At 31.1% G+C, this 15,797-nt stretch overlaps 1 protein-coding gene across 10 annotated transcripts in view; it reads right to left on the bottom strand.

The window, feature by feature from the left end:
* Window positions 1-15,797, bottom strand: part of LOC118182572 (liprin-beta-1-like) — a 101,433-nt gene that overhangs the window by 47,340 nt on the left and 38,296 nt on the right. For all 10 annotated transcript variants that reach the window (XM_085809375.1, XM_085809373.1, XM_085809374.1 and 7 more), the window contains exons 7-8: window positions 11,201-11,285; window positions 6,904-6,980 (exon numbers count right to left, since the gene is read on the bottom strand). In XM_085809375.1, coding sequence (XP_085665501.1) covers window positions 6,904-6,980; window positions 11,201-11,285 — 162 coding nt within the window. The remainder of the gene's footprint in view (window positions 1-6,903; window positions 6,981-11,200; window positions 11,286-15,797) is intronic.

Genomic DNA, 15,797 nt, shown 5'->3' with positions numbered 1-15,797 from the left:
GTTTCATCCACGTCTGTTGTCAGAAGTAATTACTTATAATGATTTTTCATTTGCTGACAGATTATGACAATTCTTCACTCAATGGCAGACATTCATATTAAAGCACCAAAAAGAGTTCAATTTCAACATATGCTGTCATTTCTATTTACGACCAATATCTCAAAAGTAATTTCACATTGACAAATTTTAGGTACCCAAGTCTTCAGATACAACAAAATTATAAACATTCATACCTTATCCAGGAATTTCTACCAGAGAAATACCATGAATTTAATGATCGAAATTCCATTCAAATGATAGCATGCATGATCCTGAGCTTAAGTTTCGCTTTACGAGTTTCATCCATATTTTTCAATTTATTGTGAAAACTCATTAAAAAAATGCATGTCATCATCGTAGATTTTTTGCGAGATCAACTCATTTGGTTTGGATACAATTACAACTCATTCGAATACGATGTGCTCCATATTAAAAAAAAAAAAAAAATGTCACCTTCGATGTGACAGCAAAATCATCTAAAGAAAGCCGCTTCATTTTAGCTTCGCTCTGATTGGTCGACACTTATCCCAAACTCAATGCGAAGTTGAAAACTTGGAACCTTGTGCCATGAGCCTTAAACCTTTATGTTTCATATTTTTAGATTACTTAATTTTTTTTTGCTAAAAAAAGCAAGAAGGAAACTTGAGCATTCAATTGCTGAAAATGAGCAGAAAATAAATGCTATGTATAGCATTTAAATAATAATAGCATTTAAAATTTGTGTATTTAACCATTAAAAGTCATTGTTTAATCAATCTCTTTTATAAAGTTTTACTGGCAGTTTTTTTTTTTTTGTTTTTGTTTTGTTTTGGAAAATACAGTCTAAAAAATTAGAAAAGGTATGATCAGTAACTGCATGAGGTTACCTACATAAAAAATATATAATTAATTATTAAACTGTAAAATTATTTTCTTTTACTTTGTTAATCTGTCATTCTTTTAGTAAAAATTAAGTCTTGTTTTGTTTCATTTCATTCATCTTCTTAAAAGTGTCATTAACATTTTTATGTACAGCCTGCAGTTAACCATTTGGCTATTGATTTGTTAGTTATGAAAATACATGACAGGAGGAAGTTGCGTAATATTTCAATACGGGATTTGGATTATTGCAAAGTACACTATGTCTAGCTGCCTCACAGGAGGGATGCCTTTGTAGAGGATGTACCCAGGAACTGCCTAATTATATCTAGAAAATGTAAACTCAGATTTTTTCAGAAAGAATTTACAATTACAGTGAATCCTCTTGGAAACTATCTTTCTAAGACATTCAGTTTTTCTGAGAATATAAAGATAGGTATTAAAGAATTCCTGTATAAGACGACCACATCTACAGAATCATGAATGGTCACTTGAGAGAAGATTTTTTATATGTAACTTTATATTTAGACATTTTTATAAATAATTTAAAAATATTATTAAACTTTTTTAAGATGCATTTTATTTGAAAATATTTTAGTCATAGCTTGAAATTTTATAACATACAGTGAACCTTCTTTCTTAAAGTGACCAGTATGGCTGTGAAATTTTGATACAAATCTCACCTTCCTAAGAAGACGACCAGCTTCATAGAAAGGAAAATTAATTAGAACCATAAATAATGACTTTGGATGGGTTCACTGCATTTAGCTTTTCCATTCAGGTCATTTTTAGTATTTCCTTTAGTAAGTATTTAATTTTAGATTTTTTGATTTCAAACATTTTGAACTATTTCTTGTTATTTCTTAACATCGTTAATCATCTAATACTGATACCCTCTGAACGTGACAATAAATTAGTTTATTGTGAAAGATTGTTTTATATGTTGACAGGCTGGTATTTTATCATGGCTGCTGCTTACCTGCTGAGAAATTATTGCTTAGAAAATGTGGCTCCTATTAGTAATTAGAATAAAAATACTGATTGTAGTCTTTAATTTCTTTTGTTAATGCTTTTTGGTTGGAATTTCTAGGTTTTCTAAGTACCTTAATTTATACACAATCATACCAGAAATTCATAGCAACATGGTATTTATATTTCTGAGTGAGACCTAATTTTGAGTCGACTTATCCCTAAGAAGTTTTAACTAGTAAGTTTGAGGCTTCTGTTCGTGCATGACTTTTACTTCCACTGAATGAAAAGTTTCATCTTACCATCTTCTTAATGCCTTCGTGCATGACTTTTACTTCCACTGAATGAAAAGTTTCATCTTACCATCTTCTTAATGCCTAATGTCAGCTGAATTATTTAAACATGGCCAAAGCATAAATATTGTCATTTTCAAAAACTCTGGTTTACAGTCATTTTAAAATACCCAAATTTTCTAATGTTAAGAATATTATGATGTAAATAATTTAAAAGTCATATAAAACTTCGGGGGGGGGGGCTAATATCAGCCACATAGTATTTTTAATGCAGTGTTTGAATGAAAAAAGAATATTATTTATTTAAATAACATATAGGGTTTTGTTTTTGTGCATTGTAAACTACTATTGGTCACCACTTATGAACTAAAGATTCTACTTTTACAATATCCATATTGCAGTTTTTTTTATGCTCCTCAAATGTTTTTGTATATAAATAATGGAAATTCTAGTTTGGAATGATTAGAAAGCCACTTTATTCAATTAAGATCAAATTCCCTATTACTTGTATGATAAAACATCCAATCTGAAATTTTGTCTTTGAGACTGAAAAATATATAGAACCGAAGAAATACTGAACATGATTTTCTACAACCAAGTTATTTTTGATTATATAAATTTCAAGAAGTGCATTTTCAGAATTGTGCTATATGTATTAATTTTTCTACATACTTCTTTATATTGTTAAGAAAGAATAACAGATTTTACAGAAACATGCTGTGATTTAGCAAAATAATTTTAAAAATTGTATCTCTCTTTATACACAAAGATTATAAAATCCCTTTTGATTCAATGTATTTAAATAAAGCTTTATATAAATAATAAAATACACATGTAAATAAAAAGAAATTAAAAGGTAAGTACCATACAAATAACAGGTAATGATATGATACCTAAAAAGTACTGTGGTTTTGTGTAATTCTACTTTCCAAATATGTTTCACTGATTTCCCATTGCTTTCGGTTCCCTCACCAAACCCCACAAGGCTGCTGTTCTCCATCTCTTTCTCATTAATACGATATCTATTGGTTGTGCCTTTATCTTTTAAAAAATTAAATTTTTTAACTGCATACAGCCTCTCAAAGAATAAATGATTCTGATTTTAAAAATTCTATTTACTATTTTTTTCGGTAAAAATATTATTGTTCATAAATGAACCTAGAACTTTAAATTTAACTCTTATTATATATTCAATATATTCAGCACTATGCATAAAAAGTGCTCATACCTCTTAAACTAGCAGAATTGTTTCGAGATATACTAAAAATAAATTAAATTGCTTTGTTGATATTTTTTAGCTCATGGAAAACTTAAAATTCAACTATGTTGTGACTGTTTGCAATTACCAAAATGTAAAACGATGTTTGGGCCAGAATGACAATGACAAACAGATGGCTTATGCCTACATGAAACCAGTGTTTAACAATCAGTAGAAAATATATCTACAGACATCTAAACAAATTATTAGTCACTTCCAGAGAATGTCCCTTCGAGATGATTCGCTGTGTGTTAAGAAATAGTTCAAAATTTTTCAAATAAAATATCAAAAAATTAAATGCTTTTTAAAAGAAATAAAAATTATCTAAACAGGAAAGCTAAATCAGTTCTAAATAATTTAACCTTCTATGAAGCTGTCATCTTAAAAAGATGAGATTTGATACCTAAATTTCACATCTATACTGGCCACTTTTCCCATTTTCCAATCATTTTAGCATTCAAGATGGTTCACTGTATTGTTAAAAAAGTTTAAACAACATGGTTCCCTGTATGTTATAAAAGTTTAAACAATATGGCTCCCTGTGTGTTATAAAAGTTGAAAGAATAACTAAAAAATTTTAGAATGTACCTGAAAAAAATTAATAATGTGTTTAAGTTATTTATGAAAATGTCTAAACATGAAGTTAAATATAAAAAATTCTTTCCAAAGCGATCTTTCATGGTTCCACTTCTTTTTAAGTCATCTTGGAGTCTTGTGGTCATCTTGGAGAGGAATAGTTTAATACCTATCTTTATTTATGTTCTGAGACACACTGAATGTCTTAGGAGATTGTTGCCAAGAGTTCACTGTAATTATATATTCTTTCTGAAAAAAATCTGAGCTTATATTTTCTAAGTATAATTTTAAATTTGAGCATTCTCAATAAATGATATAAAAAATGAAGCAGTTTCCATTAATATTTCCTTCCTGAAATGCAAACACTGCCTGAGGGGTACAGTTGCTGAACACTGGTTTGACCCAGCAAACAAACTTACAGGTTGTGATTTTTGTGGTTTTCCTGATACATAACGTGGAAGCCAGGCAGTACCTGGGAAAGTCCTCCCCTTAAGCAGAGAGACCCTCAAGACCTGTGCTTTACAATAATCCAATACATCCAAGTCTCCTACTGAAATATTATGCAGCTCCCTCCTGATGTGTTTTGTCTAACATCCAAATGCTGCAGGCCGTACGTTAAACAAAGGTACAAGAAAATACTTTTACAGTTTGATGATTAATTAAACAATTTTACTATAGATAACAACATGCAATTACTCATCTTACCATTTCTAACTTCTTAGACTATATTTTTTACAAAAAACTGCAAGTACAATTTTAAAAAAAGATGAATTAAATAATAACTTTTAATAGTTAAGTACATAAATTTAAAATTCTATTAACTGCTAAATGAAGCATTAATTTTCCACTCATTTGTGTCTATTGAATGCTAAAGTTTCCTTCTTGCCTTTTTAGCAAACAATTATTAAGTAATCCAAAAATATGAAAGAGGTTCACACTCTATTCCTCACTCTTACTTGTGCTTAGAAATCATTATGCATTTGTAGCTCTTAAAGCCTGAAAAACGCTTGTGATGTTCTCATCATGCGATGATTTGTAGGTGCTTTATTTTTTTACGATGATGTTTTAAAACTGCAATGTTTCTTAACCACTTTATTTTCAACAATGCTTTATACTATGAAGGTTTAGAACCGCAATGTTTTCCTTACTTTTTTTACTTTCCATGATGTTTACTTTGCATTGCTTTCTCTGTGATGTTTTCGGTGGACACCCTTTATTTGACATTATTAACTGCATATTTCTTTGACTTTCAGGCTATTTCAGAGTTTATACATACACTCTCTACCAGAAAAAATATAATAACTACACGATAAATTTGTGAGTTCACAACCAAAATACCACTGGGATGGCTTTGTTACACTAATTTGTTTAAGAAATAATATGCAGTGGCAAAATTTGGTAACATCACTTTCAGCTGCACAAATGGACTAGACAGCCATAACTTATTCTGCGATGTTCTCTCTGTACGTAGATAGCCAGACTTGACACCAATCAAAGCAACCATGTGAAATTAGTTGTGTAGCCCTAAAACTCTACAAATGAGCTTACTGCATGCATTCAGTTAAACTTAGACAATACCAGCTATTTCTGAAGAATATAGATAACCCATAACTGAAAGATGCAATACAGCTAGTATCAACATAAACAGACAGGAATTGCTATTAAGGCACATTATGCGCAATGTAACACATATAATATGTATGTACTATATGTAAATTAATGTATTATAATAATTTAATACATCTTACAGGAGAAAAAAATATACTAGTGCAAAAAATTGAATATAACTACAAATTTCATTTTTCACATTTCACTGGCCATAGTAAATAATGTATATAATCGGTTGACTGATATATCTGCATCATTCAAGGTATCTGTAGTCTCAGGAATTTGGTTTGCTCACCACCTGGTACTGCTTTAGCATCCTCTTGGCCACAATTCCTAACACACAAAAATGTGTTGCACTGAAATCTCTTACTTTTATCCATTTATTCAGAATCTGTTCAGCTGCATTTCACATCCAGTTTTATCAACATTAACTAGCATTTGATTGCAGCTATATATATAACACTATATCTGTATAGCCATATCTTTTTCTTCACCTCATTAAAAACATGATTCACCATCTACAGTTAATTTCTCAGTGAGCTCCTTCAGTTTCTTTAAGAATAAAATGAAGCCAACTACGCATTACAAATTTCTTTGTTCATCTCAGAAGTACTAGAACATTCTGAGTAACTTTTATATAGTTCCACTGTCAAAAGCAGCAAGCAGATATCTCAAACTGGAGGGGAGGTTAGGCCTCTTAACAGGCTTGGACAGCTTGCGATAAATAAAACATAAAAACACCTCCCTCTTGAAAATGGGAATTTGAGGAAGAAAAAAATATCCCCCACTTATTGGTTCTTGGCAGCCCAGTTTTCCTATTCAGTTATTTTCAAATCCATGATACCATACTGTTATTATATCAAGCAATGCATTTTTCAAAAGCTATTTTTTGTTACCATGTCAAAAACTTCTATTGACTTTTCTGCAGATTGTTCTAAATAAATTTCATCAGTTTTTACATTTATATGTGACTCCACATAGCAATGAAGAGAAATACTTACATTACTTCTTCAAATTCTTTTCAAATGAGTATGTAATAACATACTCATTTGAAAATAAGATAAAGTTAAATAACACATTTTAAAAATAAGTACCATCACAGTATACACTTGAGGTAAATAACTGTTTTCAGTTTAATAAATAAGCATTCATTTATGCATATCTGTGCTAATTTTTACATTGAACCTCTTCCTTTATTTACTTGTACAACAATGAACAATTCCTTTAAGAATAAGCATAACAGACAGAATTTTTATAGTAATGATCGTAGTAAATGTTAAAAGAACAATAAAAAATATTTACTTTGGCATCACAACTAATGGATGATGATGACATGAAATCATCTTCGTACAAATGAGCACTACCAGAATTATCAGCCACTATAAAGTTTAAAAACATATTTAAATATTAGAGAAATTACATGTCAAAACTATTAATTACTTTATTTGAAGAGGTCAACAAAAAATTTGTCAGATATAGAAAGTAATAAATCATAACCCAGTGGAATTTAAGGTCTCATCTATATACGATGACCATAAAAGTTCTGGTCTTTAATTTCACAACCAGAGGTATTAGACACATGCTTCCAATAATAAAGACACTTAAATAAAGCAAATATTCATGTTTTGGCTTTTTTAAAGCAACAGAAGCAATCTGGCTGAAAAGCGTATTTTGTATTCAAAGGGAGGCTAAGTGAGAAACAGACATCTGTTTTTCTGAAAGTTTCCGATTAGTTTCATGACTTTTAGACACTGTGTAATTTTTTTTTTTTTTTTTTTTTACACACAACAGGTTTTTCCCCCCCTCTTTTATCTTAATTTTAGTTTATATTCCATTTATGATTTGACTTTTGAACAGCTTTGTTAATTTTTGCCTATTTTTTCTAGTATAAGAAGTGAAAAAACATTTTATTGCTTCCTGATATTACTGCTAGTTTTTGAGCGAGTACAATTTAATGTCATGGTTTAAAAATTGACATTGAAAAAAAAATATCGTTCATTGTCAAATTTTATAAACCAGAAATGAAATGAGGAATAATATTGAGATAACCATATTGAGAGATGGACCCCCCAAAAGACAATTCTATTACTTTATAAGAGAATTACTTAAAAATTAAACTATTATAGTCATATCATTCAACTGCAAGCTGTACATAACTAAACAGGATTATTGTAGATTATTTTAATAAGATGCAAAATAAATTTAAAAAAAAATAGTGCAAGAATTCAACTAATAGATGAAATGTCGCATTACATGTCATCATTAATGTAGCGCTGCAAGGAAAACTATGCTTCTTTTGTTCATTAAGTGTTGGAATTATGCAGCATATGTTCTCATTCATAATCCTGATGAGTTCCAGAGCTAAACTTTACACTAGTGTACTGCTTTAATAAGTATGCAGTGTTTTTCATGTTTTAAAAAGGCTACATGACAAAATTTCTCTTAAACTCCTGGGCATAAATACCCATGGCTCCAGTTTAGTAAATAAATCTGATAAAATAGGCCTTCAAGCTGCAACAAATTTAATCATTTGACAAATTTAAATAAAGTATATTAACTTTTATACAGGCTGCCAATGAAGAAAGTTCTAATTAGTAATTTATTCCCTGCCCTATTACATTTATTTATCACAAAAAGAAACCACACTATAAGATACTAACATGCAAATAATTATTCAGTACTGAGGTATATAATACAGAAGATGACCACAAAATCAGCATGGGACCGAGGTATATGAATTTTAAAGGTTTCCGGATTTCAGATGATAAATAATTAAAAAAAAATAAAAATTAGGTTTAGACTATACAAGAACTGAAATAAATTAAAAAAAAAAAAACACTGAAAGAAATATTTCAATTTTTCTACGAGAAATATATATTAAATATATTATAATTTTATGCAAAAAGAATATAAGGACAAAAATTATATAAAATGTATTTTATTTTTCAAGCATCAATTTACAGTTAAATTTTAAACTTTCAAGATGTTTCATTTTATGTTCCTACCTTCTAAAATTAAATAGTAATTACTTCTTAATCAGCTACGCGGTTTTGTTTTTCTTAATTCGGTTTTTCGTTTTTACTTAAAGAAAAATCATGAGCTTATTTACAACCCTCTCCATTTAGAGACAACAAAAAAGTATCACAGTAAGTTTTGTATAAAAATATATCCTTATAATTAGTTAAAAAAATTGTTTTTGTAGTAGAACAGCAGCCATGCAGTAATCATGTGAATAAATCTATATTTTGCAGCAAAATGTTGCCTGTAACAGTAATGATAACCTTACTAACACAGAACATAATTTTAAATTATTCCCCTAAACACATTTCGAATTCACAACCCTTTCTTTTTTGGGGCTGCAGTGTTACTTTTGTGTTGCATTAGCACTAAAACATAATTTCCTCCTGTATTATTTGAATAATGTTTTTCAACATGGACAATTCCCTTTTTCCTGAAAGAAGTTAACAGCAGAACCCTTCATCATTTAGCAAATGGCATATCAAAGTCGCTCTTTTCTTGAAATATCACACATCAAAATGCGTCTTGATCAAAGCATGATGAATAACACTATTTGATGTACTTTGAAGTGTTAGGTTCCTATCACTGAAGCACAAACATACATTGTGGCTGCTGTCCCATTAACAGAAGATTTATCACCAAAATCTGAATTTCTACAACCTTGCATGGCTAAAAATAAATAAGTAAATAAATTTATGCATGCAACTGAAGTTTTAATTGAGAACAGCTACAGAAGTGATAAAAAAAAGTGGTAGTTTTCTTTAACAGTGAGGAAACCTGCTGCCAGTATGTGGCTAAAACTCAATAAAGCCATAATATTTTTACTGTTGACAAGTAATAACTGAATGATTTCAAGGACCAAAAGATTATTGGCCATCTAAAGCATATGGTGTTAGAAATGTCTTTAATTATTATAATGATATCAATATTTATAAACATTATTGGTGAGAGAACTCAAAAATAAAATATATAAATTACTAAATACATAGATTTAAAATCAATCAGTTAGGTGTCTAAAGGTGGCACCTTCCAGAAATGGCTATTTGCTAAGATGCAAAGGTGATAAATTCCAGGGTAGCAAAATGTGAAAGACTAAATATCTGAAAAGACTAGATTATTGAGATTTCAAACATTAAAATCGGCTCAGATTATGAGGAGCTGGCACAGAAAAATTTGCAAAATTTGTGTTTCTTTTCAACTGACATAAAAATGATTTTAAAAAAATTATGAAACTGAATTTTATTACACGAAAATTTTAAATTTTAGCATTCCTGCAAAGAGTAATTTCGGAAAAATGTCTTACAAAGTTTTTTCAAATGATAACTGAGAAATTTTCATTTGAAAATGTATTACGTTTAGCTGTCGTTAATCATGCCAATAATACCTCTATAGTTTCTTCCCAATTTTTTAATGAATACCCCATGTAATTTTGCTTGCATAAGGATGGAACGTTGTGCACCTAAGTCAGCTGTGATGAATAACTTTATGATAGATAATGTTTCTATCTTGGTTGTATAAAATTTTGTATACTTTTACCAAAGATATCACATGACTATAGTTTCTGTAGTCTGAATATCTGCCTTATTTCATTCATTCCTGGAGGCCTACAAATAACCATTCAAACGACTGAAGTTACAGCTTCAAAAGAATACCACTGACTCTAGAACTACCCTCTTTGATTTCTCTGCATGTGGGCATATAATTGCTCATCTTTCTTAACGGCCAGACTGGATTATTTAGATTTCAGCAAAGCATAAGGAGATTATAAAAAAGGCATGACTTCAAGGAGCTTGTTTTAAGGGACACTGAATTATACTCATGGTATTCAAGAAGAAAACCATGAAAGCTCTGCTGCCACGGAGCTGGCCTGTTCATGTGGATTTAAGTTCAAGATGAACTACCACTATAGACAGGCATGTAAGTATGCAAACTATCTGTAATAGAAGAGCTGGGAAGCTACTGCATTAACAGTTAATTTTATGCATAGTGTGACCAGTAGCATCTTTCAGTATGTTTAGTCATGCATTTTTTAAACACTATGCATAATATAAATAATTTTATAGTGCTCATGTCATAATTTGCCATTGTATTCTTTATGACATTAGGTGATCTTGCTAATTGATTGCTGATGTTAAAATAGGTCTGTCATTCTCTTGTCGGCCATCATGAGCTGATGATACAACACATCCATCATGCTTTTTTTTGTTGGAAACATGACAAGTGGCAGAAGAAATGGGACAAATTCCTTCCAGATTGCACACTGTTATTTAACAATTATAAAACAATACTTTGAACATTTCAGGAGCAAAATGCTAACACTTTACATGTGAAAAAGCATGCACATTTTACAAAAAATTACACCAGAAATAATTTTTTAAGGAATAAAATCACTATCATTTAAGTCCATCTGCTCAAAATTTCTATTGCTAATTTATTCTGACACTTCCATAATTTCATATTTGTAAACAAGCACACTAATTTTCAAGTTTAACATGAAATAAAAAATTTTCATGGCAAATAATATATATGACAATAAAGAATGAAATTAATAAACTTTATGAATATCAGCAAATAAATTTACTTTTCTTAGAATGATTTGAGTGTACAATATCTTGCAGTTTTTTGTACTTGTTTAAGGAAGATCGTAGATCTTCGATTTTTTGGTCCTACAAAAAGAAAAAAAAAAAAAAAAAAAAAGTACTAAGCATAATGCACAAGTTTTAAATACATAACAAACATAATATTTTTATGAAATTGAAACAACAAGCAAAATTTTGCAGATTTTATACTTATCTAGAGTACATTACAGGACAAGACTCAAATTTAGAACTACATCATGTACTCATAATAAAGAAATCAAATGCTTTAGGAATTCAGAGTTGCTTATAAGTTCAAATCCAGTATTTAACTGTTATGAAAAGAAATTCTGCAATAAAATGTTACACCCTCTTATATGCAGGTGTTTGCATTTGAGGGGAGAAAGAAAACGAATTAGTGAAAAAGAGTTCATTATAACACTGGATATGACAAATGGATTTCCACAGGAGCTTCCTGGAGGTTCAAAATGTTCAAAGTGATTTCCTGATGAAATAATGCACTGAAGTTAGTCAAATTACCACGAAAAGGAGCCATAAGAGAGACAAAAAAAAAAAAAAAAAAAAAAAAAAAAAACAAGACTTGATTCTTTAATTGTTTCTCTGGCAGACAATGACCAACACACTAGAAATTAAAAGTCTGACAGTGAAGTAACAAGCATCACAAAAACGTTTCTAGTTAAAGTAAGTAGCCGGATATGTTACTAATTAGAAGATTCAGGTAACCTACACAGTATGTGTAATAATCAGCCTATCACTGCAAACAGATGTGATAGATGAAGAACAAAAATAGCCATGACAAACAATGATCAGCTGAATAAAAATTAGTAGTCTGTCTGAAACACAAAAGAGATATATTCAGAGGCATTCTTCTGCAATATTTGGTATGGATAAATGAAAGGTCATTGCATATGCAAACATGCCAGAATTTGCTATCATTTCTGCAGCAAGAAAAGCTCAGTAATATGAAAATAGGTTAGTAAAACTTGGTAACATTGATAACTTTCAGACAGGCTGTTTTAAACAGCATCTTTACACATGATACTCACACCGCTAATATAACAACAGAATCTTTAGTACGATTGTTCATAAAACTTGGTCTGAGAGAGCTAAGCCAGCATATTTGTATGCCATGTGAAGATACTCTCCCAGGCAAGTAAATCAAAATTAATAGGTTCTGCGGACATGGAGACATATCCCTCAAAAGTGCAATTACAAAATTTGCCTCTATACACAGCATAATAATAGGCCAGATTTATGCTGAAGATAACCATGTATTTTTTAGGTTGCTGCATTTCTTCAAAGAAACATATAATACAATAATTTAATTAGCACAATTTTTGTTACATGCCTACTGAATTAAAAAAAAAATTTTTTAGTATTTAATTTTTTCTATTGCTGGAAAAATAAACACAAAATAGCCAAAATATTTTTATTCCTTTTTTTTCTGAAAAGTAAAACAAAATTGGAAAATTATGTACCATATTTATTCACATAGCAATCCTTTTTTTCCCTCCAATTTCATCACTTGAAAACAGAAAGAGAATAACACAGAGTGCATAACATTCCTGAAAGAAGTCATACTATAAGGTATTTCTCCTGCCTTGTTAGCATGCCTTCACGGTGTAGTGGTCAGCACAACCACATCCGTGGTTCAAGTCCCGACGACGGCATTCCTCATTTTTCATCCCTCCTGCTTAAAAAACTAATTTCTCTACAGTGGCACCCGAACTAAAAAAGGTGGTGGATGATTATTCTCGAACACCAGGATTTGGTGATTGGGTCCCCCAAACCCCAGTCACCCTTTAAAAGGGGGTATATAAGGTATTTCTCCCGCCTTCTTAGCATGTCTTTGTGGTGTAGTGGTCAGCACGTTCGATGCATATTCGAGAGATCTGTGGGATCTAGTCACAGAGAGGGCATTGCTCATTTTTCATCTCTCCTGCTTTCATAAAAAAACATAATGTCTCTACAATATAATTAAAAAGCAGATACGATTCAGGCTTAGCAACAGTACTGTTAGTTATCACTTGAACACTATTTTTTATTTCCACAGTACATGTTGTTGTTACCTATTACTTAAAACATCTCTCACACAAACTCAATTTGAAAACAGTTGATGGGGTAGAGTTTTCTTTCAAAATAAAACATCCTTAATTACATTTTAAATTTCACTTATTAAAATGTTATCAAAACATACATAAACAATAACAATAATAATGCAAAGGGAAAATATTCAAATTTATATTTATGTTCAATCTGAAATCCAAAGTTTGGTACCTGCAAGACATGGTTGGTTACAGTTTTCAAATTGAAATAAACTGACTGCAAAATATTATTTCAGATTGGCATTTATTTCAAGTAATTCTAATATGTCTAATTAATCATTAACTAAATTACTTTAATTTAAATTAAAAATAAACAAATTATGATAGCTAAGTTTTTAGAGAAAACTTTTCAAGATGAACAAAACCTGAGAATAAATAATGACAATTTGGTTTCTTTCTCTTATTTATGAAATTTTTCTTTGACACACAAATAAAAATGCCTACATTTAGATGTAAATAATTATAAATTTTGCATGATTTTTAAACACTGGAGGAAAATTGCTAAAACTTATCTTCATTATGGATTGCAGATACTCATCAATCTATCGAGTTTTGTTCTTATTAACATTCAACTGTGAAAAAAAAGCTCTTCACATATAAATGTATTCCCAAAGTCAATTATTGTTGGGGCAAAAATTCAAAACTGAGTGTACTTATTTTTGAAAACTGTATGAGGTATTTCTTTGACTTCCCTAGTGTGCCTTTGTGCTGTAGTGGCTCTGCACGCTGGGCCATTATTCCAGAGGTCCGTGGTTAGATTCCCGGTTGCATATTTTTTATTTCTCTGGCTTCCAAAAAACAGTAATGACTCTACAAGTGGCGCCCGAATTAAAAGGGTTGTGGATGATGATTCTCCGCACCCAGGATTCGGTGACTAGGTCCCCTAAAACCCTAGTCGCCCTTTAAAAAGGGGAGTATATAAGGTATTTCTCCCACTTCCCTAGCGTGCCTTCGTGGTGTAGTGGTTCTGCACGCTGGGCCGTTATTTCAGAAGTCCGTGGTTCGATTCCCGGCGAAGGCGGTTGCATATTTTTCATCTCTCTAGCTTCCAAAAAATCCTAATGACTCTACAACTGTAAATGAAATTAAATTAACTCTGTTATCTTTAAATCTTTGAATAAATTATTTAGCATAATTTATAGAATTTCTGTTGCCTTATTCACGTTAATTCTTAATGGTAATAAATACAATATAAATTTGGACTTTAACCATTTAAAACCTTGAAAGCTTTGCAACAAATACAAAAATAAATATGGTGCCACATGGCGACCTGTAGGCTACCAGTTTGAGACTACTGAAATAAGCCATGAGTAAAAGGAAAGCTTGGCTACATAATTTAAAAACCAGTTATTACAAGTTGCTACCAGTTATTACAAATAATTCTCATCAAGAATAAATTCTATCCATCAATACAGGACGAAAAATGTGGAGTGCATCTTACTGTTACTTGTAGCTATATTCCTGGGAGAAAAGCAGTAGGATCACATCCTATCACTGCAACTATTTTGTGGTTTGTGAAACAGGACATCAACAAACACAACCCTCCAAAGCACAAAGGTGCAGCCTTCATTGTTATTAATTCCTACACGAAATTCATTCTCAAAAGGTGGTGGCTTAAAGTGTCCAATTCATTTCTTTCCTTATGTCAATGGGAAAGGAGAAGGAATGGTTTTGGCATAGATTATAAACAACTGAATGAATGTTATTAGATTCACGTACAAAGAATACAATAATGAGAAATTCCAAGAACTCATCATTTCTTGTGGAGAAGTCTACTTTCCAAGAGGGTAAACTAAATATTTCTTAATTATACTGAAAAATTCAGGTGGCATAGGGAAGAGAAAAACATAAACAATATGGTAATTTACAACCCTCATGATTTCAGTATCTAACTACACTGGTGGCCAACCAAATTGCAACACCAAGAAAGACAAGAGATATCACAACAAATTTATTTAGTAGATAACATATTGACCAAGTATCAAATGATTAAATTTATAGACTTCTGTGAAGTGTGGTTCCTTCCAGAATCAGTAGCCAGAGTAGCCACCATTGTTGGAGATCATCGCTGCCACATGCCTTGGCATTGATTCAAAGAGACTTTGAATGTGTTTTTAGGATACAGCAGACCGAGCAGCTTCCACACGCTGTCAAAGTTGATCTCGTGTGGCAGCTTGGAATGTACTCTGGGTCAATCGTTTAGCAACCATGGAACACACGTTTTCTATCGGCGAAAGATCCGGAGAGCAAGCCGGCCAGGGAAGCAATTCAATCTGGCAATTGATGAAGAAACTTTGGACAATGCGTGCTATGTGTGGTCACACATTTTCCTGTTGAAAAGGCTGTGGGCAAGCCCTGAAGGTAACGAAGGACAACTGGCTCCAACACCTCAGAGATGTAGCGCTGGCTGTTTAAAGTACTGGCAATGCATACTAGAAGAATGCGAGAGTGATATCCAATACCGCCCCATACCATA

Source organism: Stegodyphus dumicola, chromosome X2, assembly GCF_044657685.1.
Source record: "Stegodyphus dumicola isolate Sdum_Otavi_A_Nest chromosome X2, ASM4465768v1".
In the NCBI taxonomy this organism is placed as follows: Eukaryota; Metazoa; Arthropoda; class Arachnida; order Araneae; family Eresidae; genus Stegodyphus; species Stegodyphus dumicola.
The sequence above is the reverse complement of the archived record's forward strand: the minus strand, read 5'-3'. Positions and strand labels throughout refer to the sequence as shown.